Raw genomic sequence first — 25,425 nt, 5'->3', positions numbered from 1 at the left:
AACAACTCCTCTCCGGCGCTGATTCAGAGGGGTTGGGTTAAATGCGGAAGACATTTCGGTTGAAAGCATTCAGTTGTGCAACTGACTAAGGTATCCCCCTTTCCTTTCACCTCATACACACTCAATGTGCTCTACCTCTATGTAGGAGATGGGGAAGATGCCCAGTCGTCCGCGGTGCTCCCCCTCGTACCAGTTGCTGTCAATCTCTCTGATGATGTTCACCGCGTCGCCCTTCTTGAACGTCAGCTCTCTGAAACAACCGTCACAAGATGCTTCTTAACCCCCAAACACCTGTCTCTATGGGCCGGTTTCCCTGATGAAGCAGTCCTGAACTAAAAAGGCATGCTTAATGGAGAATCTCTATTGAAATTGCTTTTCAGTCCAGAACTGGGCTTGGTCCGTGTTTGGAAAACCGGCTACCATTGACATGTATTGACTATATGTGGCCCATGCAGGAATCAAACCCAAAACCCTGGTGTTGGCAGCACTGTGTTCTAATGGTACAAACATTAAGTCACTGGAATCATCAATGTGACATTGTTAACCAGCCAGGCACTAGTCTCGAGCCCAGACTCTAGGCGTGTTAAGCCGGAACATTGGAGCATTGTGGGAGGCAACCTCGATGTCTAGAGACTAGCCAAGCACCATTTTAGTATGAAGAGCAATGGGGGCAACAATCGTCCATGCATGCCTTTGAAGGTAGGGAAATGATTAAGCAGGCGGATGTGAAGGTAAGCAAGTCACTGCTTTTTAACTAAAAATGCATTACCCATTGCACCATACCAGTGTCTATAGTATGGGAACAAAGTAATTTTCTACGTTCCCTAGTAAAAAACACAAGGAGGAAGAGTCCTAGAAAACCGATTTATCTTTTTGATAAAACATATCAAACCACAGTTTTCACTTGTAGACACTGGAATGGGCTGGAGATAATGAATATGAGGTTATTGCCCATAACTGAGGTTAACTTTGGCCACCTCAAAGAAAAGCGGACTGTCTGTTTCAAGCGTCGTGCATGCCCAGCCTACATGCTTCCAAACCAGTGCAGCACATACCGAGGTCCCTGTACCTCCCCTCCACACACGCATTTCATTGCATTCAGTCACTCTACTCACTTAGCAGTCTGTGCCTTAAAGTCATATATAGCTCTGGCAGGCTGTTTCTGATGGAGGAGAGAGAAGAGAATGAGTTGGGTCATCTGCTTATGGGAGACCTATGAAGATGAGAGTGAGAATGAGAGAGAGATATAAGAGAGAGACAAAGAGAGAGAGATATAAAGAGAGAGCGAGAGAGATATAAAGAGAGAGCGAGAGAGAGAGAGATATAAAGAGAGAGAGAGAGATAAAGACAGAGAGAGAGAGAGAGAGAGAGAGATATAAAGAGAGAGAGAGATAAAGACAGAGAGAGAGAGATATAAAGAGAGAGATATATATAGAGAGCGAGAGAGATAAAGAGAGAGCGAGAGAGATATAAAGAGAGATATAAAGAGAGAGCGAGATATAAAGAGAGAGCGAGAGATAAAAAGAGAGATAAAGAGAGAGGGAGATAGATATAAAGAGAGAGCAAGAGATATATAGAGCGAGAGATATAAAGAGCGAGATATATAAAGAGCGAGAGATATAGAGAGGGAGAGAGATAAAGAGAGAGATATAAAAAGAGGGATATAAAGAGAGAGAGCAAGAGGGACAGAGCGAGAAAGAGAGCAAGAGGGAGAAAGAGAAAGCGAGAGGTAAAGAGAGAAAGACATAGAGGTAAAGAGAGAAAGACATAGAGGTAAAGAGAGAAAGACATAGAGGTAAAGAGAGAGAGAGAGAGAGAGAGAGAGAGAGAGAGCGAGAAGTAAAGAGAGAAAGACGTAGAGGTAAAGAGAGAGAGAGAGAGAGAGAGAGAGAGCGAGAGGTAAACAGAGAAAGACGTAGAGGTAAAGAGAGAGAGAGAAAGAGAGAGGGAGAGAGAGCGAGAGGTAAAGAGAGAAAGACATAGAGGTAAAGAGAGAGAGAGGGAGGGAGAGAGAGCGAGAGGTAAAGAGAGAAAGACGTAGAGGTAAAGAGAGAGAGAGGGAGGGAGAGAGAGCGAGAGGTAAAGAGAGAAAGACAGAGGTAAAGAGAGAGAGAGAGAGAGGGAGAGAGAGCGAGAGGTAAAGAGAGAAAGACGTAGAGGTAAAGAGAGAGAGAGAGAGAGAGAGAGGGAGAGAGAGCGAGAGGTAAAGAGAGAAAGACGTAGAGGTAAAGAGAGAGAGAGGGAGGGAGAGAGAGCGAGAGGTAAAGAGAGAAAGACGTAGAGGTAAAGAGAGAGAGAGGGAGGGAGAGAGAGCGAGAGGTAAAGAGAGAAAGACGTAGAGGTAAAGAGAGGGAGAGAGAGCGAGAGGTAAAGAGAGAAAGACAGAGGTAAAGAGAGGGAGAGAGAGCGAGAGGTAAAGAGAGAAAGACATAGAGGTAAAGAGAGAGAGAGAGAGGGAGAGAGAGCGAGAGGTAAAGAGAGAAAGACGTAGAGGTAAAGAGAGAGAGAGGGAGGGAGAGAGAGCGAGAGGTAAAGAGAGAAAGACGTAGAGGTAAAGAGAGAGAGAGAGGGAGAGAGAGAGGTAAAGAGAGAAAGACGTAGAGGTAAAGAGAGAGAGAGAGGGAGGGAGAGAGAGGGAGAGGTAAAGAGAGAAAGACGTAGAGGTAAAGAGAGAGAGAGAGGGAGAGAGAGCGAGAGGTAAAGAGAGAAAGACATAGAGGTAAAGAGAGAGAGAGAGAGGGAGAGAGAGCGAGAGGTAAAGAGAGAAAGACGTAGAGGTAAAGAGAGAGAGAGAGAGGGGGAGAGAGAGCGAGAGGTAAAGAGAGAAAGACGTAGAGGTAAAGAGAGAGAGAGAGAGGGAGAGAGAGCGAGAGGTAAAGAGAGAGAGAGAGAGGGAGAGAGAGCGAGAGGTAAAGAGAGAAAGACGTAGAGGTAAAGAGAGAGAGAGGGAGGGAGAGAGAGCGAGAGGTAAAGAGAGAAAGACGTAGAGGTAAAGAGAGAGAGAGAGGGAGGGAGAGAGAGCGAGAGGTAAAGAGAGAAAGACGTAGAGGTAAAGAGAGAGAGAGAGGTAAAGAGAGAAAGACGTAGAGGTAAAGAGAGAGAGAGAGGGAGAGAGAGCGAGAGGTAAAGAGAGAAAGACATAGAGGTAAAGAGAGAGAGAGAGAGGGAGAGAGAGCGAGAGGTAAAGAGAGAAAGACGTAGAGGTAAAGAGAGAGAGAGAGAGGGGGAGAGAGAGCGAGAGGTAAAGAGAGAAAGACGTAGAGGTAAAGAGAGAGAGAGAGAGGGAGAGAGAGCGAGAGGTAAAGAGAGAGAGAGAGAGGGAGAGAGAGAGCGAGAGGTAAAGAGAGAAAGACGTAGAGGTAAAGAGAGAGAGAGGGAGGGAGAGAGAGCGAGAGGTAAAGAGAGAAAGACGTAGAGGTAAAGAGAGAGAGAGAGGGAGGGAGAGAGAGCGAGAGGTAAAGAGAGAAAGACGTAGAGGTAAAGAGAGAGAGAGAGGGAGAGAGAGCGAGAGGTAAAGAGAGAAAGACGTAGAGGTAAAGAGAGAGAGAGGGAGGGAGAGCGAGAGGTAAAGAGAAAGAGAGCAGCCATGTGTTACTAGATATGATACAATTATGTTGAAATGTAAAGGTTATCAGGACAGTGAAATTATTCTTATTGAATCAATCAAGTACTAGGTAGAGAAGAAAACAATCAGTACTTCTGCCCCCTTTGGGCCAGTGGTGTAATAGCCTGCTAAAAATAAAATACATATTCTAAATAGGAGTACCAGTGTTTCCCCTTGCATTGAATAGACAGGGTGTCTAGCTCTTTGGACCCCACCTAAAAGAATGTGGCTTCAATTGATTTCAATTGAAAATGTTGCAGATTTAATGCGTCCCGCCTGCTAAATAAATAAACTATGGGAAACACTGGGATGTACTGGTTTAGCTAGTCTCGTGATGCTATACTTCCATGTGTCATTAATCATCAAAGTTAGTCTGGAAAATCAAAGTTCTGGTTTGGCTACCTCTCTGTCAGGGGTGGCTCGTTTGGTCTGCCCCCCTCCCCCGTCGCTGGTGGTTGTGTTGTACCCCCTGGAGGCATCCTGCTCTGTGAGGGAGAACAGCACAGGGGTCAAAGGTTATCATAAGGGTCAACAAAACAGTGTTGCCATGGCGATGGGACGACACGTGCACAGCGACGCCAGGAGGCATGTTCAGAAGGGCGAAACCGTTACAGCATGCTCAGATAGAAATGTATTGTGCAGAAACTGACATGATTGTCTTTTATGCAGAATATCATGTTGGCTCTATCCGTTACATTTCCCATGGGAGGATTCAGAAGGGTGAAATGTGCAGAACGTTGCAGGTGGAAATGCAACATTATAGAGCTGACACAAATGTCTATTCCCCATGATCAAAAGAGGAATGTCTGTTCTAGTCAATATATTCCGTGTCTTAGCGTTCTGTAGCGTTGCGCCTCCCTGAGTAAAACCACGTTGGTTTACGCAATGGGTGATGATGTCATTCAGGGTAGTGATGTCATCCAGGAAATGAGTGTCGGGCAGGAAATGACAAAATAAAATAATAATAAATGAATTCAAATGCATTTGATTTCCATTTCAGGGAAAACACATGGTTTGGATAGTGTAGCACAGTATGATCAAAAGGAAAAGCATGCACGTCACAAAACGAGAACAGAACATTTGAACAGAAGGAGAGGTCATTCATACCAGCAAGTGCATACGGTGAGCTCCAAAAGTATTGGGAGAGTGACAATTGTTGTTGTTGTTTTGTCCCAATACATTTGGAGCTCACCGTATAAAAAAAAATAAAAAAACGAATCCAATTGATAAACCGTCCATATCGGGATGTCTCATGGTCTGACAAACACCGCTGCAGCTCGGCCACCTTCCACCGCAGAATGCCACCGTAGGCGGATGCGGTGGATTGAGACGCAGCCCGTGCAATATCTCTAGCTTAGGCCGTCGAATTTCGACGGGGATCCTTTCACTATGCTACTTAGATTGACGAACGGGTGACTTTTTTAGACTCGTAAGGATTAAACTCATAGTCATTGTATCATTTCAAATCCAAAAGTGTACACTCGCTGGAGTACAGAGCCAAAACAACAATGGCGTCACTGCCCCAATACTTTGAGCTCGCTGTACATTCCAAAAATATACTCATCCAATTGATAAACCATCCCTGACAAAATCATAAATGATTTTCAACGTAACAAGGCACGTACCAAAGGGGAGTGAAACAATACACCAAAAACAACTGGGAAACAAGCAGCAAAAAGAAAAATACCGACAATAACACAACATACATCTCAGTGAACAACACAATCCTTTAACCACATAAGGGAATGAAGAGGAAGCATGCGGTCCCTGGGTGTCTTGAGGATGAGCCAATAGGAACAGGGCTTCTTTAACCTCAGCTCTGTTCATTGGCCCGTTGCTGGAGCACAGTGACTGGTAGGAGGGGAGGTGGTCACAGGCAGGCAGTACTGGGGGGAGTCGAGGAGGGAGATGATGGACTCAGGGCTGGTGTGTGTGTGTGTGTTTGTAGTACAAGTGTGTGTATATATGTGTGTGTGCATGCTCCACCTGCGTTGCCGTTGCCTGGCTCCTCTCCATAGTCGTTATTGGAGGCGTCTGTACGGAGACTGTAAGAGGTACTTAGCGGCGACTGTAGCCGCGGCGACGAGCCATACCCTGTTGGACTCTCGTCGGGGTACGAGGAGCTCGAGGAGGGACCCCCCTTGCGGCTCCCCCTCTGTCCCCGCAACGAGGAGCTCCTCTCGGGCACATCCGGGAGGATCTCAGCCAGTAGCCTCCGGAGGATGCTATCGTCTGGTAGCCTAGCGCCACTCCGGCCTCGCTCCGCTTGGATGTGTTCATAGATATCCCTCAAGGCCGCATCCAAAGCTTCATAGACGGCTTCTTTAGACTTGGGCCTGGTACTTCGACCTCCACTACTCCTTCTCGAAGTGGGTGGAGAATCCCCCTTTTTCCTTCGGAAAGGCACAGGACTGATTAGGAAGGCCAGTTTGGACATCCCCTGCTGGGTTTGGGCTGCTTGGGACGAGGGGGGTAGGGCATGGTGGTCCCCTCCGCTCCCTCCCCTTCCCCCGTGTCTGGTTTGCTGTGTCTGGGGGGGTTTCTGCCGGAGCTCCTGGCGGGCCCGCTCCCGCTCGTGGCGCAGCATGGTGGTGAAGCGGGTGTTGGAGGCCGGGCAGCGTCCTTTACACGAGCTGATGAGGTGACGGTGCTGGTAGCCCTGACCCTGACCGAGAGACTGATGACTGGGGTTGTGGTGGCTGTGGCTGTGGTGGTGGCGAAGGTGGTGGTGGGAGGAGGGGCCGTAGAAGCTCTCGACTGACGAGGTGAGCGAGCAGTGGTCGAAGTCGCTCTCGCTGCAGAAGGAGGATCCTTCGACTTGGACAAAGTCACTGAGGTCCGAGGCGGCTGCATCCTGCTCCGACTCAGAGTACTCGGCCCCCGGGACAGCTTCGCGTCGATAAACGAGGGGGTCGGGGAAATCGCGGTGGTGGGGGTCCAGGGCGAGGCGGGGCTGACCCTCAGGCGGGTTCCTCGCCCCCTGGTGAGTGTGATGGTGGTCAAAAGTGTGATGGGACGTCCCGTTCCCATTCCCGTTGTTAATGTCCTCTTCTAGCAGAGACTCAATGGAGAAACGGCGTTTGGGGTACCCGGGTGGCTCCCTGCCCCCGCCGCCTCCTCCCCCGCTACTACTGGCACGGGACGATGACCCACCGGGCGTGGTTGCGCCAGATGGGACCTCGCTATCTCCCAAGTCGGGCATGGACTTGGACTTCTGGATGAGTTGCTCGTACGTGGAGATGCGCATTGGCACCGTATCGCGAGGGACCTCCAGGCCCCACGACGGCCCCCAGGGGGAGAGTTTTCGGGGGAAGAGGTGAGGCTGGCGCTCCAGCTCCAGGATGCGGGCACGGACTGAGCGGATGACGTCAGAGGGCAGCAGCTGGGCGCGGTCGATGTGGTGCATCTTGCGGTAGAGCTTCAGGAAGCCTGGCGCGTCGTGGGCACGTCGCCGGTGCGGGCGAGGCAAGGAGCGAGTAGAGGACGATGCGGTTTGCCCCAATGGGTTGTCGAATACCAGTGACCCGGCGCTCTCCGAACGGGTAGCCTTGTGCCCGCCGGTGCCCACTGGGTGCCCGTCGTTGAGCAGGTTGTCGCAGCTACGCGACTTCAGCTTTGCGGGCGGTGCCTCTTCTGTGCTGCTCCATGTCTCGGCGTCCTGCCGCCGCGTCTGCCAGCCGTTCTTGAAGCAGATGGCGCGCTTGAGGGGCGAGGAGGGTGAGGAGGCTGCCCCCGGGTTGGCATCGTCGTCGTAGCGACGGTGGGCGAGGTTGGAGGGCATGGGGGAGAGAGGGGAGCGGAGGTACGGGCCCGGGGAAGAGCTCAAACGGGGGGAGTAGGTCATTTCGCACGTGTCCCCACCTTTCAGACGATCCCATAAACCAGAGCAGCGTGGTAGAGAGGAACAGAGGAGGAGGATATTAACAACGCAGAGAGAGAGAGGAATACAGAGATAAAGAAATAGAGAAGGAGAAATAGAGGCTATAACAGAACACTTGAACATACTGTAGCCTTCATCATGCAATGGTGGAGAGAGGGTGAGAACGAGAGAGAGGCTAAAACGGAGCACTTGAACATCAGTTCCACTGTGTCAAACACAGGAGGACAATGGTGGAGAGAGAGAGACGGAGAGATTTACATTTACACATCTCACATCCTTTTCACGATATACTATACACTGAGTGTACAAAACATTAAGAACACCTGCTCTTTCCATGACATAGACTGACCAGGTGAAAGCTATGATCACTTACTGATGTCACTCATTAAATCCACTTCAATCAGTGTGGATGAAGGGGAGGAGACAGGTTAAAGAAGGATTTTTATGAGACATGGATTGTGTATGTGTGCCATTTAGAGGGTGAATGGGCAAGACACAAAATGTAAGTGCCTTTGAACGGGGTATGGTCGTAGGTGCCAGGCGCATCGGTTTGTTTCAAGAACTGCAACGCTGCTGGGTTTTTCACACTCAACAGTTTCCCCGTGTGTATCAAGAATGGTCCACCCCCCAAAGGACATCCAGCCAACTTGACACAACTGTGGGAAGCATTGGCGTCAACATGGGCCAGCATCCCTGTGGAACGCTTTCAACACCTTGTAGAGTCCATTCCCCCGACTATTTGAGGCTGTTCTGAGGACAAAAAGAAGGGCTGCAACTCAATGTTAGGAAGGTGTTCTTAAATGTTTTGTCAGTGTACATGCAACAGGGACAGATGTTCAACTGACAAAGGCGGAAAGATGACAAAACAGTACCGCTAATCTTTTCTGTGGTCACCCCACTATGAGAGAGGAAACCTGTGGACATAATGAGCGTAATTAGACAACACTACACAACAGACTTTGTTTCCCAATCCATTCCTGGGGGGATCCCGATGGGGGTTCACATTTTTTTGCCCCAGCCCAGTACTAACACACCTCATTCGACTAATCAACAGCGTAGTTACATGGTTTGTCGATTTGTTTGGGACAAGTGTTAGCGCTAGCCTGGAATCCTAGCGGATTTGCTCTGTTGGGTATGTTAGCGCTGGGCTAGGACAAAAATGTGCAACCCCTGAATTAGAATGAGAAACACTGAGTTAGAACGTTCCCATTAGCTCGTGGAACATGGTTGTTTGTTTACAGTGTCAACACAAGGCTATTTAGACTGGGTTGGATGCTCCTTGACCTGGAAGAGGCCCTCAGCATAGCGTGAAAAGAGGAAATTTGTCGCTCAGTGGGCTTGTGTACTGTCTGATTGCTGTCGGGTATAGAGTGAGGGAGCGCAGAGAATGTGTGTGTGTGTGTGTGTGTGTGTGTGTGTGTGTGTGTGTGTGTGTGTGAGTGTGTTTATGAACGCTTGTACATCTGCAAGAGAGAGGTTGTTAAGATTGTGTGCGAGTGTGTTTTTGTGTGTGTGCGTTTGAGAATGCTTATACATCGGAAGAGAGAGGTTGATTGTATTGTATGTGTGTGTGTGTGTGTGTGTGTGTGTGTGTGTGTGTGTGTGCGCATCTGTATCCTTTATGGGTTTCTCATTCATGGCCAGTTTCCTCAGGGTGCAGGCTCTATAGGGATCCAGTGTGTGTATATGCCTATGAATGTGTGAGTGTGCGTGTGTACATACGTCTCTCTGTTTGCATTGTGTGTGTGTGTGTGTGTGTGTGTGTGTGTGTGTGTGTGTGTGTGTGTGTGTGTGTGTGTGTGTGTATATATCTGTGTGTGTACCTTTGACTTTGGAGGGGGAGGAGGGGGAGGAGCGGATGGCAGGTTTCCTCAGTGTGCTGCTGCCTCTGTAAGGGTCCGGTGGTTTCGGGGAGACCTGGTTCTTGCCCTGGTCACCTGACGGCTCCGACTTCCTCCTCTTCCTGTAGTCACTGGCAGCACTGGAACACAAAGTGATAGAACACACGGTTTTAAAGTCACCTTCCACAGTCTGTCACCTGTTCAGCCATTATTTCTAAATCAGTCATTACTTCAAGGGAGGAAGTACGTTTTCAAATGATTCGAACAGGGCCTGTGTTTCAGCCCAACGACGGCCCCGCCACTTTGTTTGGAACAGAATGAGATACATCGATGGGAAACGTACGCCAAACACCCTCGCACTTAATTCATATTTCAATTCAAGGAAATATTACAGATTGTTCCTTTGACCCAGTTCATTTAATATCCTGGGTTGTAATTCCCTCTGGTATAATAGCGTTCATCGCCTTTTCGTGGTTCAACAAAGAGACCCTTAAGGAACAAAAGAAAGCGGTAAAATAGAGCTTTAAAGAACAAAGCTAAATTTGTTGAGCATTACCAACTCATCAAAAAAAACGTTATCGTCACCGTCAATTCAATTCACACTAGGATGATGTAGCATGACTGCTATTGTTCCTTAAAAACGCCCTAGACCTGCGCCAGAGTCCCGACTCCGGACTACACATGACCCCTGGGGACGAAAGAGTCGAACCCAGGGTCGCCCGACTGGCTGTGCCTTTCCTACATGTAAACCTCTCCCGATCTAGTTCTTAACTGCCCCGTCAATAAATAAAAAGATCAAGACTTCTAGTGTGGGTTAACCAGGCTACTAGACTTTCAACTATACTGAATACAATCCCTGTCAGCCTTCCATGAATAACATGGGTTATTCATGACATCCTCTTTTCAACCATCCCATTCACTCAGAGCAAATAGAACCGATTAAGCCTAGCATCTGTGAAAGGGAATGGGAGGAGGAGGGGAGGAGAAGAGAAGGGGGACAGGGTTGAAGGGCAGAATCAATAGGCTGAGTGGATAATGTATGCAGGGTTGGGGAGGAGGGGGGGGGGGGTATGTGTGGAGAGTCACCGTCACACGTCACAGAGAGTTTGGGACACTGCGCCGCAACACGACATGGCCTACTGCTGGTGTGAAAGAAAGAGGTCGAGAGGGAGGAGAGGGAGAGAGCGATGCAGAGAATAAAAGAAAGAGAGAGAGAGAATTGAAGACTCACCTCGCCGGCCTCTCTGGAACCCGGTCAGCAGTCGGAGTGAAGTACAGCGACGTCTGAAAGAGGGCAGACAACAAAAGGGAGGGAGAGGAAGAGTGAGCGCCCCGCGAACAAAGACTGGTGGAGGAGGTGGCGGTGGGACACACAATGCTCAGCTCGCACGCCGCCTCCACCGCCGCGCCGTGGTAGGTTCCACATGGCGTGTGTATGGAATCTCGAATGGGCCTACCGGTTGGCGCTGAGAGCTGCGACCGCTGATTCTGTTGATCTCTGACCGTGGTCTGTTTGAGGGGTTCGTTCAGGAGGGAGAAAGGGCATGAGTGAAGTGATGCACTAAAGGGTAGCGTGAGGGAGGCGCTCTATCACGCTTTCCGGCTTGGAGATTAAGACGCGCCCCTGGAAGACCCAAAACGGACTCTTTGGATCATAGGATTGGCACCATGTGGTAACAAAGCATAAAGCACAGCCGTTTCTACCCTATGCTACAGACCTGGGCCCTTTGCTGATCTAGGATCAGGTCCTCCCTGTCCATATCATCTTATTCGTTTTGATTCCAACGGGAAAACTGATCCTAGACCAGCAGATACATATTAAATCCCAAAGCTTACCTACTCAAATATGACCTTTATATCTGACATGATATACATGGGTTGATAGCAATTTATACAGTCTTAAAATTCACATCAATAATAAGCTGTCAATAGATGAATTAGATAGACAGATAGTGAGAGATAGCGAGAGAGAGAGATACATCGATAGACAGATAGTGAAGAGAGATAGCGAGAGAGAGAGAGATACATTGATAGACATAATTGATAAGACGAGAGCGAGATCATGATTAGAGCTAGATTTTCTTGTGTAACGGTCATCCATATTGGAAATACATAAGAGCAGTACTGTCTATGCTGTTATATTTAAGAAAGAAGGCCAGAGCAGGTGTGCTACTGTACATGGCCAATATACCACGGCTAGGGGCTGTGCTTCGGTACGACACAACGTGGAGTGCCTGGATACAGCCCTTCGCCGCGGTATATTGGCCACAACCCCCCCTAGGTGCCTTATAGCTATTATAAACCGGTTACAAACTTAATTAGAACCGCCAATCAGCATTTAGGGCTCAAACCACCCGGTTTACATCTAGTAATAACACAGTGAATTGAGTCACTAGCAGAGAGGCCGTTGTAAATACAGATACAATAAAGAGATGACTGACTGACAAATGACATAGGACTGATACGGATGCTGAAAGATGAGGCCATATGAAAAGGTCCTGCTATGGTGTACTACACATGGCGACAACTGTCCCCAATCAGTCATCTAGTTACATGGTTACATTCGGTGCTGTGTAATTACAGTGTAGGTACACATTGTGCCTGTGTTGACGTACGGTAGTCTAAGAAAATGTATAGTCACAGTACGTCTGGTAGTTTTCATCCAAATCACACAACACGCAGAGTTTAGTAATAAAGCAATCTAAGACCACAATTGTTTAGCAAGGTTTGCGTTAAACTCTGCCAGTCTGTTTGTACTCTCTTGCCAACTCCTTATGGAGTTGCCGTGTCTACGGTTGCAAAATTCCGGGTCTCTTTCCCAAAATCCACTAGTTTTCCAGAGATCCTGGTTAGAGGATTCCCGGATTTCCCGCTTATTCCCTCGATATTCCAGGAATCTTCCAACCAGGATTTCTGGACTTTCTTTGAATTTTGGGGAAAGTTACCAGGATTTTGCAACCTTAGTGATGCCTAACATGTTTGGCGTGACAAGGACTTGGCAAAACAGCACAAAATTATCTGGAACCAGGCTATTCAACTCCCACCCAATCCTCCCATTCCCACGATGCTCATGAATGCCAACGTTTACCTCGGTGAGTCGGCGAGGGCAGATGTCTGGATTATAATCCAGACGTTTTTTAGGAGGCTTGAGCCCCAAGCAGCGGTGAGGAGGAAGAGGAGGAGGAAGAGGAGGAGGTGAAGATGGAGTGGTGGTGGAGGAGGAGAGGAAGTGGCGTCATGGGGAGGAAAAAAACAACAACAAAAAAACAAAAGAGGAAAGTGACATCCGTTAGAGCACACAGAGGAACTGAAGACTGACGAGTTTCAGACGCGCTGCACACACACACACACACACACACACACACACACACACACACACACACACACACACACACACACACACACACACACACACACACACACACACACACACACACACACACACACACACACACACACACACACACAAACACATATTGCAGTAATGATTAAGCCAATTTGAACACATCTAGTACATTATGTTAGCTCCAACACACACTCACTACTGCTAGGCACATCTACAAACCCATAACCACAAAGCAACACACACACACACAGATTGTGGGAGCAAGAGGCAGAAAGCAGAGCTAAGGACATAAGGCACTACAGAGCAGTGATTCGGTTGTGAAGACGGACTAGCTAAAACATGACATTGGCGGAACCATCCGTCTCAAAACTAACCTCCAGCCATGCGCATTAAGGAACCTTTTCTATCTTTCTCAGAGTATGTTGTCTTGGGTTTATTCAGTGGTGGGGTCAGGGTGCAACAGAAAGAATATTACAGCTAGATATGTGATATATAAAATCTGATCATTCCTTATGCTGCATGACATCAGAGTCGTGTCTTTTCTAGACTGCATATTTCTAGCTGAACATTCTGAATAAGTCAATTTCCTCAACCTAACAACAGACCGACAGAGTGTTTCTCGCCCTTCTCCCCAAAGTGTGCACCTCTACACTTCCTCTCATGGATTTCAAAGGAATGGGACTGGTGCAAGGAATATGGTGGAAAACAGGAACTCAATCCAGCCCAAGTTTACACCAATCCAATACCTTTAATGCCTTAGGTTGCCTAAGGTTTAGGAGGAGTGAATGAGTTGAGAATTTGGGAGAAGGGGTAGGAATCAAAATGTCTAAACTGGCTAACAGGAACAAACCACACAAGCTGCAACATACAAGAGGAGCATGAAGAACGGTGCAGAACGATGCTCTGACCAGACGTTGCTGATTCATTTGTCGATTTTAATTAGCATGTTATTTCGATTGATCTCTGTTCTGCTCAGTTCTACCGGCTGCTCCACTAGCTTATCAACAGCGGTAAGCACACACTGCAAAAAGAACCTGAATTTTGTTGGTGAAAAATAGGAAATTATACAATGTAGGAAGAGAGGTATCCCTCAGTAGGAGGATTTTTGTGGTAAAAGGACCAATCCATGTTAACTTGGGACTTCGTTTTGTTTTGCAGTGTTTCGAGCTTTCAACGTGTCGCGAGGCCAGCTGATAACGAGACAGCCACACTATGCAAAACCAACTCACCAAGATGCAGAGACACAAGAAGACCCGTCACAAGGAGCTACACAACAGGCGACCACCACAGTGACCACCACAGTGACCACCACAGCACCCAGCAGCATGCCAAAGCAACTACAACAGGAAGGACCCCAGACTCCAGACTCCAGACACGCCTTTGTTCCAACTCAGCACTAACACACCGGATTCGACCAATCTCTGTCCAGACTGAAGAACGTTGACTCATTATGCGTTAGTGTTGAGTTGCGAAATAAAACAAACAGCCTTTCGTTGAATCAGGTGTGTTACTGCTGGGCTGGAAGAAAAGCCTGCACACCCACTAGCTCTCCAGTCCGAGACGTGGACGACACCTGGACGACATTATTACCATCCAGCTACAGCGGGGTGAAGACTGAACAGGTAGAGGGGAGGGGAGGGGGGGGGGTATACCTAAGGCTGGGGGTGCCTAGGTGGGAGTTAAGGACCCTCACTTACCGGACGGCCGAACTCCAGCTCGGAAAAGAACTTATACCAAGGCTCGTTCTCTAAATCTATGTCATCTGGGTTTAGCTTATAGGTCTAGAGAGAGCGGAGAGTGACAAAGAAAGAGGGAGGGAGAGAGAGGAGGAAGAGAAAGCACAGAGCGATATGGATCTCATGGCTAGGATAGGGGTGTGCAGCGCACGGCTGCAGGGGTTGATGGGTAAAGAAGAGTGGGTCCAGATGGAGAGTTTAACACCAGGGGTAAAGAGACAAAAACAGTGTTGTTACCGGGGCACACCCACCATCACACAAATCATTTTTGGGGGCTAACTATGACGCTCGTCACAGAAAGCATTGTTGTGCAATTCATTTTACCGAGCTACTTGTCATATCTCTCATTCAAATAATGGAAAAACGGATAAAAAGTTGAATGGGTTGTAGGAGAACGGTCAATTAAATTGAGCGGTAAAGATATAACATTGGCTCATGAAGTGTCCTGAGGTTAAGAAACCAAACTGCATCACCATCTGTTGAACAGTCCTGTATGATGTGTCTTTGCTGCCTTTAGCTTGTGACACCACACAGTCATTCACTAGAAAGTGCCAAAGCAGAGCAGAAAAAGTGTTGTAATGTGTAAACTACTCCAGCAGAGGGCAACATCTTCCTGTCATAAGCCCCGTACAACTCTGGTTCATTTCAGCACACCTGGGCCACGTTCAAGTAGCCAAACATTATCAAACGTTGAATATAGAAATTCCACGAACAGAGCCAACGCGATTCCTTATTCTACATGTCAGACATGTACAAGTCTACATGTACAAGTCATGTTTGTTCTACAAAGTACATTTCTATCTGGATGTTTCAAAACGTTAGGTCCTGCCGAAACGCGCCCCCCAGTTGAGCGCCAACCGGTCTTTTCGAGGTTCGTTTGCTCTCGTTCGGTGGGTGTGACCTGATCAATATGGTCGTGACCATTTTGAAATTGTGCAGCACACCATACGAAATCACCCTCTGGGCAATTACAATCACACCATTCAACTGAATGTTCAGAACAGCACCATAGCCGCAGAATTAAACGTTCCACACCACTGCATCCTGCTGAACGTGGTCCTGAGTAAGTGAGGTAAAAAAAGGAACGTTGGTTTAACTGTAAATAAATTATTTGATTCTTTCTAAAAGTCTAATTTAAACCTCCAACATGTACTCTGCGTAATATTAAAAGTTAACTTTTACACCTGTAGCAAAACTCACCATAACTGAACATACAGGAACTCTCGCTCTCCCACCTCCTCTCCCGAAGGACTACAGAGTGCTAGAACGACTCCTACGCACCAGCCCTGGGGCTTATTCCTCAGTCACTTTCCATGAGGTTTACTGTGGAGCGGAGGAGTGATTCACTGCAGTGCCCGGCACACTGCAGACTGGCAGTGACATTTACCACCCCCAGTGTCTACTGGGAAATGTAGTATATGAGCTGCTGGGGGAAAAGGCTTTTTGTATTGGACTTGCAAAACAGCTACTTTAGCTCAGGAAGAGGTGAATTGCACTGTGGAGGGGAGTGTACTATGTCTAATTGGAGTATATCTGACCTCCTTAGGCGGTCGATAAAATTAATAGGAAGGAGCTGAACGGGAGGCGCCTCTATGTGGGCCGTGCCCATAAGAAAGTAGAGCGCCTGACGTAGCTGAAGAAAAGGTTTACAGAGGTCAACCAACCACCCCCCTCCCCCTCTGGCTACTTCATGCCACAAGGCCAAAACGCCGGTGCCTTTTACCAGCTGGCTCAGTTGAGCCCCAGCCCTCACTGGGTGACCCATGTCCAGGAGCCATTTAAAGGGATACTTTGGGATTTTGGCAATGAGTCAGACGAACACGTGTGATACCATTTTTATGTCTCCGTGTCCAGTCTGAAGGAAGTTAAGAGGTAGTTTCGCGAGTCAACGGTAACTAGCGTTAGCGCACTGACTGGAAGTCTATGGGTACAGTATCTGCTAGCATGCTAGTAGCTACCCATAGACTTCCAGTCATTGCAGTGATCAGACTACAATCCAAGAAGTGGACCACACGATGTTAATAATAGCCTTCTTTATGGAAGGCCATATCCAGAGGCGTAGACGTGTGTGAACTAGTTTTTCCATCAGCAGCGGAGAGACCCACACCGCGACCAGAAACACACACGAAGGTGATGTGACGAAGGCTAGAAACATGGTTTAATCGTGGCTTTCTTTCGAGAAACGGGGAGAGAGACAGCGTAGTTGGGATGCATGAGGAAGCCTATAGCTCACCCTGCATTACAGACATCCCTGACTCATTGATATTCCCCACGCCTGCTCCTCTCCCTGTGCTCGACGTGGATTGATTCCCACATTAGGTGTGCGACAAATGGCTCCCTATTCCCTACACTATTCCCTACACTATACCATTGCTATAGGGAATAGGGTGCCCTTTGGGAGGAAGCCATGTTGTTCTGGAGAACTTGTCTAAAGACGTTAAAAGGTCCAATGCAACCGGTTTTATCTCAATATCAAATCATTTCTGGGTAAGAATTAAGTTCGTTACTGTGATTATTTTTGATCATTTTAATTGAAAACAAACAAAAATAGCAATTTATCAAGCAAGAACTTAGCTAGTTGTCTGGGAGTGTTCTGAGTGGGGAGGGGAAAACTGAAAACTAGCTGTTATTGACAGAGGTTTGGAACCCTCTTTCTTATTGGTCTATTAACTCAGTTGTCACCAGGCAGGCCAAAACTCCATCCCACCAAAACAGGCAGACATTTAAGGCAGCCTTTTCAAACAGCTCTTACACTAAAAGAGCGTTATCATCATTTCCACAATTGTACAGTTTTATTCTATAGTGTGGGACTGTATATAAAACACAGGAAAATCATGTTTATGATTGCAGAAACTAAACACGTTTTTGACTGCTTTAAGCTGAACAACGTCCTTAACTTCAGAAGAGTTCGCTTTCACCCCCCTCCTCCTTCACCTCCCTCTCTGTCCTAAACGATCACCCTCAAGTCCATGGAGCATACAGACTAGCACGTGGGTGGCCGACCCTCCTCCTGCAAGATGTCGCTCCAAACCGAATCAGGTGGGTTTACAACAGGGTTGGAGCAAAACGCTGCATTGCGACAGGCTCTCCAGGAGGATGGTTGACCAGTCCAATACAGCTTACACAATACACAACTATCCCCTCACGTCACCTCTTGCCCTCAATTCCATGTAGTAAACAAGCCCAGCTTCACCAATACAATGGGTGACACACAGATAGGGAGTGAAAAGAAGATTCCAACCATTTGCCTTTGTTTTAAAAGGTCACTGAAATGCTTTATAAGGAAACACTATAGAATGTAAATCATATTACAATTATATTCTACAAGGGGTTGGTCAAAACAAGCATTGTGATTGGTTGAGACGCGTTCTAAGCCATACAAAAACAGTTTAGCATTGGTAAGCATTTGACGCAAAAACAGGCATTTTGTTTTCTGTTGCATCTGAGAACTCCCTACGCATTCACTGTCCCATCAGCGCAGCCAGCCAATTCCTGATCGCCACTGGAAACGCATCTAGACATTACTTCCCCTTGCTTCTGGCCCACACAATTGCTTGATTTGGGCACAACACCACAACACAAAACCGCCGCTTCAGTTTTGACGGCATCGGGAAGGGGATTGCGTGAAAAGGAAACCATTTAAAATGAATGAACACCGTCCGTGGAATACATGTAAATGGGTACACTTTATGGAAATCCAAATATAAGCTTGCTTCTAGGTCTACAGAGCATTGGGAAAGTATTCAGACCCCTTGACTTTTTCCACATTTTGTTACGTTACAACTTTATTCTAAAATAAATTAAATTGTTCGTTTTTCCCTAATCAATCTACACACAATACCCCATAATGACAAAGCAAATATATTTTATTTTAAACATGACATTTACATAACTATTCAGACTCTTTACTCAGGACGTTGTTGAAGCACCTTTGGCAGCAATTACAGCCTCAAGTCTTCTTGGGTATGACGCTACAAGCTTGGCACACCTGTATTTGGGGAGTTTCTCCCATTCTCTGCAAATCCTCTCAAGCGTTGTCAGTTTGGATGGGGAGCGTTGCTCCACAGACATTTTCAGGTCTCTCCAGAGATGCTTGATCGGGTTCAAGTCCAGGCTCTGGCTGGGCCACTCAAGGACATTGAGACTCTCGAAGTCACACCTGCATTGTCTTGGCTGTGTGCTTAGGGTCGCTGTCCTGTTGGAAGGTGAACCTACGCCCAAGTCTGAGGTCCTGAGGGCTCTGGAGCAGGTTTTCCATCAAGGACCTCTGTACTTTGCTCCGTTCATCTTTCCCTCAATCCTGACTAGTCACCGTAGGGATGGTGCCAGGTTTCCTCCAGACATGATGCTTGGCATTCAGGCTGAGTTCAATCTTGGTTTCATCAGACCAGAGATTCTTGTTTCTCATGGTCTGAGATTCCTTTAGGTGCCTTTTGGCAAACTCAAAGCGGACTGCAATGTGCCTTTTACTGAAAAGTGTCTTCCGTCTGGCCACTCTACCATGAAGGCCTGATTGGTGCCCAGAGATGGTTGTCCTTCTGGAAGGTACTCTCATCTCCACAGAGGAACACTGGAGTTCTGTCAGAGTGACCATCGGGTTCTTGGTCACCTCCCTGACCAAGGCCCTTCTCCCCCAATTGCTCAGTTTGGCCAGCTCTAGGAAGAGTCTTGGTGGTTCAAAACTTCTTCCATTTAAGAATGATGGAGGCCACTGTGTTCTTGGGGACCTTCAATGCTGCAGTCATTTTTTGGTACCCTTCCCCAGATCTGTGCCTCGACACAATCTTCTCTCAGAGCTCTACGGACAATTCCTACGACCTCATGGCTTGGTTTTGAACTGTGGGAACTTATATAGACATGATTTGGAAAGGCGCACACCTGTCCAATCAAATGCATTTACCACAGGTGGACTTCAAGTTCTAGAAACATCTCAAGGATGATCAATAGAAACAGAATGCATCTGAGCTCAACTTCGAGTTTCGTAGCAAAAAAATAAAATAAAAGAATGACTTGTTTTTTGCTTTGTCATCATGGGGTATTGTCTGTAGATTGATGAGGAAAAAAATAAATTTGATCAATTTTAAAATACAGTGGCTTGCGAAAGTATTCACCCCCCTTGGCATTTTTCCTATTTTCTTGCCTTACAACCTGGAATTAAAATAGATTTTTGGGGGGGCTTGTATAATTTGATTTAGACAACTTGCCTACTGACGACAACTGACGATGCAAAATATTTTTAATTGTGAAACAAACCAGAAAAAAAAAACTGAAAACTTGAGCGTGCATAACTATTGACCCCCCCAAAGTCAATACTTTGTAGAGCCACCTTTTGAGGCAATTACAGCTGCAAGTCTCTTGGGGTATGTCTCTATAAGCTTGGAACATCTAGCCACTGGGATTTTTGCCCATTCTTCAAGGCAAAACTGCTCCAGCTCCTTCAAGTTGGATGGGTTCCGCTGGTGTACAGCGGTTTTCCCTTAAACCACTCAAGTGTTGCTTTAACAGTATGCTTAGGGTCATTGTCCTGCTGGAAGGTGAACTTCCGTCCCAAATCTTTGGAAGACTGAAACAGGTTTCCTTCAAGAAATTCCCTGTATTTAGCGCCATCATCATTCCTTCAATTCTGACCAGTTTCCCAGTCCCTGCTGATGAAAAACATCCCCACAGCATGATGCTGCCACCACCATGCTTCACTGTGAGGATAGGGTTCTCGGGATGATGAGAGGTGTTGGGTTTGCGCCAGACACAGCGTTTTCCTTGATGGCCAAAAATCTCAATTTTAGTCTCATCTAACCAGAGTACCATCTTCTATGTATTTGGGGAGTCTCCCATATGCCTTTTGGCGAACACCAAACGTGTTTGCTTATTTTTATCTTTAAGCAATGGCTTTTTTATGGCCACTCTTCTGTAAAGCCCAGCTCTGTGGAGTGTACAGCTTAAAGTGGTCCTATGGACAGATACTCCAATCTCCGCTGTGGAGCTTTGCAGCTCCTTCAGGGTTATCTTTGGTCTCTTTGTTGCCTCTCTGATTAATGCCCTCCTTGCCTGGTCTGTGAGTTTTGGTGGGCGGCCCTCTTGGCAGGGTTGTTGTGGTGCCATATTCTTTAAAAAAGTAATAATTGATTTAATGGTGCTCCATGGGATGTTCAAAGTTTCGGATGCTTTTTTATAACCCAACCCTGATCTGTACTCCTTGGTGTTCATGGTGCCGCTTGCTTGGTGGTGACCTTTGCTTAGTGGTGTTGCAGGCTCTGGGACTCTTTCAGAACAGGTGTATATATACTGAGACCATGTGACACTTAAATAAACCTGTGTGCAATCTAACTAATTATGTGACTTCTGAAGGTAATTGGTTGCACCAGACATTATTTAGCAAAGGGGTTGAATACATATGCACGCACCACTTTTCTGTTTTTTATTTTTATTTACGTTCTTTTTTTCATTTCACTTCACCAATTTGGACTATTTTGTGTATGTCCATTACATGAAATCCAAATTACAGGTTGTAATGCAACAAAATAAGAAAAACGCCAAGGGGGATGAATACTTTTGCAAGGCACTGTAAGGCTGTAACAAAATGTGTGAAATGTCAAGGGGTCTGAATACTTTCCGAATGCACTGTATATAAATAAATGTGCATATAAAGCACATGGAACATTAATATTCTTAAATTCGTTTTATGACTAATTTCAGAATTGACATTAATACGAAACTTAAGTTCACTAACAGAACATCTATAAGGCCATTGCCTTTCTAAAAATACACATTCAAGGATAAGTCCCTCCTCGGGCTTAAAATTACCACTGTTATATAATTGCTTTCCTACTCAACCTTAACAAGCATATCAGCCCAAAATAGCAGTCAGTCAGTTCAACCACTTCAGGACACGTAATAGAAATATCTTTATCCCCCTAATGGTTGAGGTATAGCACCTCTAAAGGCTTCTTCCTAGAGCGTAGGTCAAGGGTCTCCCAACTCTGTTCCTGTAGACAGAGCCTTTGTGTGTAGAGGGTTTTGTCCCAACCCAGCTCTAATAACACACCTCTTATTCACTCTGGATCTTAATATCTGAAATCGGGTGTATTCGTGCTGGGCAGGAACAAAAGCCTACACCTCCATTTAGCTCTCCAGGACCGAGAGTTGGAGATCCCGCGCTTATTCGGAAACGAGGACGCTGTAGATTAAAGGGTGATTATGGGGAGTTTTAAATGGCTTAGATAATGACAGTGTAGGCTGGGGGTGTCAAACTGGATTCCTGAAGGGCTAAGTGTCAGCGGGTTTTCGCTCCTCCCTTTGATTAGTTAGGAACTCCCCTCACCTGGTTGTTGGATTCATTTATTCACTTCTGGCAGTCTAATTGGACACCAATTGAAAGGGAATAACAAAAACCAGGAAACACATGGCCCTCCGGGAATTGAGTTTGACACCCTGACGTAGGCTAGTAAAAAAAGTGACAAGACGTGCTTTTGGGCACTCACCGGCCTCTCCTGCTCCAGAACGGATGATTTCCCGGGCTCGTACTCAAAGATACTCCTGGGTTCAGCGCGGTACTTTCTAGTGTCCACTTTCCTATCGGGAGGGCCCCACTGATTCCTGGTGCGAAAATAAATAAAAAACATCAGTGTGATCTTGGACCTAGATGATGATGTCAAAGGCACACCACTAGCCTAGGTCTAGGTTCTAGGTCTAAGGTAACACCTAAGGTGAGGGTCTCAAGTGACTAGGCCTGGGTAAGGACAAAGCCTATGTCTAGGCCTACATTGCAGACTAGGCCTAAGTCTAAGCCTAAGAGATGTAGACTAACAGGCCATTGGTCTAGGACCAAGCGAAAGAAAACCAGATCGCGGTGTCTTACATGGGCGAGTCTCGCTCCCGGTCGCTGTCTCTGGACCTCAGCTGTAGGAGGGAGGGCTTGGGCGGGGGTGGCGGTGGCACGGGGGAGGGCTCCCTGAAGGTCCCAGGGCCTCCGTTGTCCGACGGGCTCTTGGCCAGGGGCCGGTACGTTTGTGTCCTGGGGGGAGGGTAGGCCACGGTGGGGTTGGAGGACTGACCATATGTGTCTAGAGAGAGAGGGAGAGAGAGAGAGAGAGAGAGAGAGAGAGAGAGAGAGAGAGAGAGAGAGAGAGAGAGAGAGAGAGAGAATAGAGAGAAAGAGGAGGAGGAAAAATAGAGGAAGAGGTGGAGGAAGAATAGAGAGAGAGGTGGAGGAAGAATAGAGAGAGGGAGAGAGAGATATGATGGGGCGGGAAAAATAGAAAGAGAGCGATAAAGACAGAAAGAGTGAAAAGAAAGGAGAAGAAGGGGGTGGTAAACTAAGCATTCTTGTGAGTCAGGTGTTTTCATTGTCCTTGAACACAGGACAACGTGACGAGCCAGCGGCATACATTTGAATCTTCAAGAAGAGATCTTAGAGACTCTTACCACTGTCACCGCTGACAGTGTATGTGGCGTTGTACGAGTCGGCGTAGTCGTCATCTGTAGAAACACGTAAGAAGGTGAGCAGAACACACACACCCTGCCGAGAGCACCATTTTCCCTGCCTCCATTTGTGCACACACACACACACACACACACACACACACACACACACACACACACACACACACACACACACACACACACACACACACACACACACACACACACACACACACACACACACACACACACACACACACACACACACACATATACAGATTCCCTACCTCCATTACTGCAGAAATATTCTGCCCGTCTCAGGGAAAACCTCAGTGGGCACACTAAGGCTCCCTAGGTAGCTTATCAGCAGGGTGAATAATGAAGATCAAAGTATAAGGACCAAGGATAATGAAGGGCTGACTATTGACGTTATCCTTTGAGAACTACAATAAGCTGTGTGTGTGTGTGTGTGTGTGTGTGTGTGTGTGTGTTGTTAAGAACAAATATGCCTTGTATTGACTATGTGATTTGGTGAAGCCCACACAACGGAGCAGAGATCGCGGCAGTGCATCTGTAGGTTCGATTAGACGCCGCTTCTCCCACTCAATCCCTCCCTCTTCTTCCTCTTTCTATTGCCCTCCTTGTATCCGTCTCAGTCTCTCCCCTTCTACACTCTGTCTCTCTGTCTAATGAGTTCTGGCTCAACAAGGGCACACAGAAAGAAACCCACACACACAAACAAACACAATACATGCATGTCCATCCACACATACATACACTACATGAAACAAAAGTATGTGGACACCTGCTTGTTGAACATCTCATTCTAAAATCATGGGCATTAATATGGAGTTGGTCCCCCCTTTGCTGCTATAACAGCCTCCACTCTTCTGGGAAGGCTTTCCACTAGATGTTGGAACATTGCTGCGGGGACTTGCTTGCATTCAGCCACAAGAGCATTAGTGAGGTCGGGCACTGATGTTGGGCGATTAGGCCTGGCTCGCAGTCGGCGATCCAATTTATCCCAACGATGTTCGATGGGGTTGAGGTCAGGGCTCTGTGCGGGCCAGTCAAGTTCTTCCACACCGATCTCGACAACCCATTTCTGTATGGACCTCACTTTGTGCACGGGGGCATTGTCACGCTGAAACAGGAAAGGGCCTTCCCCAAACTGTTGCCACAAAGTTGGAAGAGCAGAATCGTCTAGAGTGTCTGTGTATGCTGTAGCATTAAGATTTCCCTTCACTGGAACTAAGGGACCTAGCCCGAACCATGAAAAACAGCCCCAAACCATTACTCCTGGCATCCGCCAAACCTAGAGTCGTCCGTCGGACTGCCAGATGGTGAAGCGTGATTCATCACTCCAGAGAACGCGTTTCCACTGCTCCAAAGCCACTCTAGCCGACGCTGGCATTGAGCATGGTGTTCTTAGGCTTGTGTGTGGCTGCTCAGCCATGGAAACCCATTTCATCAAGCTCACAACGAACAGTTCTTGTGTTGACGTTGCTTCCAGAAGCAGTTTGGAACTCGGTAGTGAGTGTTGCAACTGAGGACAGACAATTTTTACACACTCGGCGGTCCCGTTCTGTGAGCTTGTGTGGCCTACCACTTTGCGGCCACTTCACAATAACAGCACTTACAGTTGACCGGCGTGAGATCTAACAGGGCAGAAAATTGACAAACTGACTTGTTGGAAAGGTGGCATCCTATGACAGTGCCACGTTGAAAGTCCCTGAGCTCTTTAGTAATGCCATTCTACTGCCAATGTTTGTCTATGGAGATTACATGGCTGTGCGCTCGATTTTATACACCTGTCAGCAACGGGTGCGGCTGAAATAACTGAATCCACTCATTTGAAGGGATGTCCACATCCTTTTGTATATATAGTGTACATACATGACGCACACACACACACACACACACACACACACACACACACACACACACACACACACACACACACACACACACACACACACACACACACACACACACACACACACACACACACACACACACACACACACACACACACACACACACGCCCCAGGTGACCAATCTAGGTGAACAGCAAGTAATGACATACTGTAAAGTAAGCATTTCACAGTATTATTAGGTTGTATTAGGCGCAGATGACCAATAAAATGGGATTTGACCGTACACATAGTACACTGTACAATCTCCTCCAGTCTACTGTACATCCACCCCACCTGCTTTGTGAACCATGTGGATCTGCTTGAACATGGTCTTGTACCAGTCCTTCGGCCTATCCACCGTCTGTGGGGAGAGAGAAAACAATCAGAAATCAATGTAGGCTACGGACAGACGGACAGATAGGCAGGCAGACAGACGGGCGGGCCATCGATGGATGGATAGATGGACGGACAGGACACGTGCAAAGAAAAGTCTGTGTGCATAGCCACGTGTTTTTGTTTGTCACGCACACGCACTCCCACACACTCAGTCGTCTGTCATCGGCTGACAGGGGAAGTTCATTTCTTGGCCAGTCGATAACATTGACCGCCACTGCGACCTGACTAGGCAGAAAAGTGTCTGTTTTGAGTCCAGAGTGTGTGTGCGTATGTGTGTGTGTGTGTGTG

General features: G+C 47.3%; 1 protein-coding gene across 3 annotated transcripts in view; it reads right to left on the bottom strand.

The window, feature by feature from the left end:
- Nucleotides 1-25,425, bottom strand: part of sorbs2a (sorbin and SH3 domain containing 2a) — an 88,900-nt gene that overhangs the window by 12,141 nt on the left and 51,334 nt on the right. For 2 of the 3 annotated variants that reach the window (XM_039000064.1, XM_039000066.1), the window contains 9 exons: nt 25,036-25,102; nt 22,829-22,882; nt 22,263-22,467; nt 21,886-22,000; nt 10,557-10,609; nt 9,308-9,465; nt 4,007-4,089; nt 1,116-1,213; nt 136-250 (listed from right to left, as the gene is read on the bottom strand). In XM_039000064.1, the coding sequence (XP_038855992.1) occupies nt 136-250; nt 1,116-1,213; nt 4,007-4,089; nt 9,308-9,465; nt 10,557-10,609; nt 21,886-22,000; nt 22,263-22,467; nt 22,829-22,882; nt 25,036-25,102 (948 nt within the window). The remainder of the gene's footprint in view (nt 1-135; nt 251-1,115; nt 1,214-4,006; nt 4,090-9,307; nt 9,466-10,556; nt 10,610-21,885; nt 22,001-22,262; nt 22,468-22,828; nt 22,883-25,035; nt 25,103-25,425) is intronic. The other variant, XM_039000065.1, reaches the window with a different exon arrangement.

This window comes from Salvelinus namaycush, chromosome 8, assembly GCF_016432855.1.
Source record: "Salvelinus namaycush isolate Seneca chromosome 8, SaNama_1.0, whole genome shotgun sequence".
NCBI lineage: Eukaryota > Metazoa > Chordata > Actinopteri > Salmoniformes > Salmonidae > Salvelinus > Salvelinus namaycush.
Note: the sequence above shows the minus strand (reverse complement) of the source record. Positions and strands in the feature narration are given on the sequence as shown.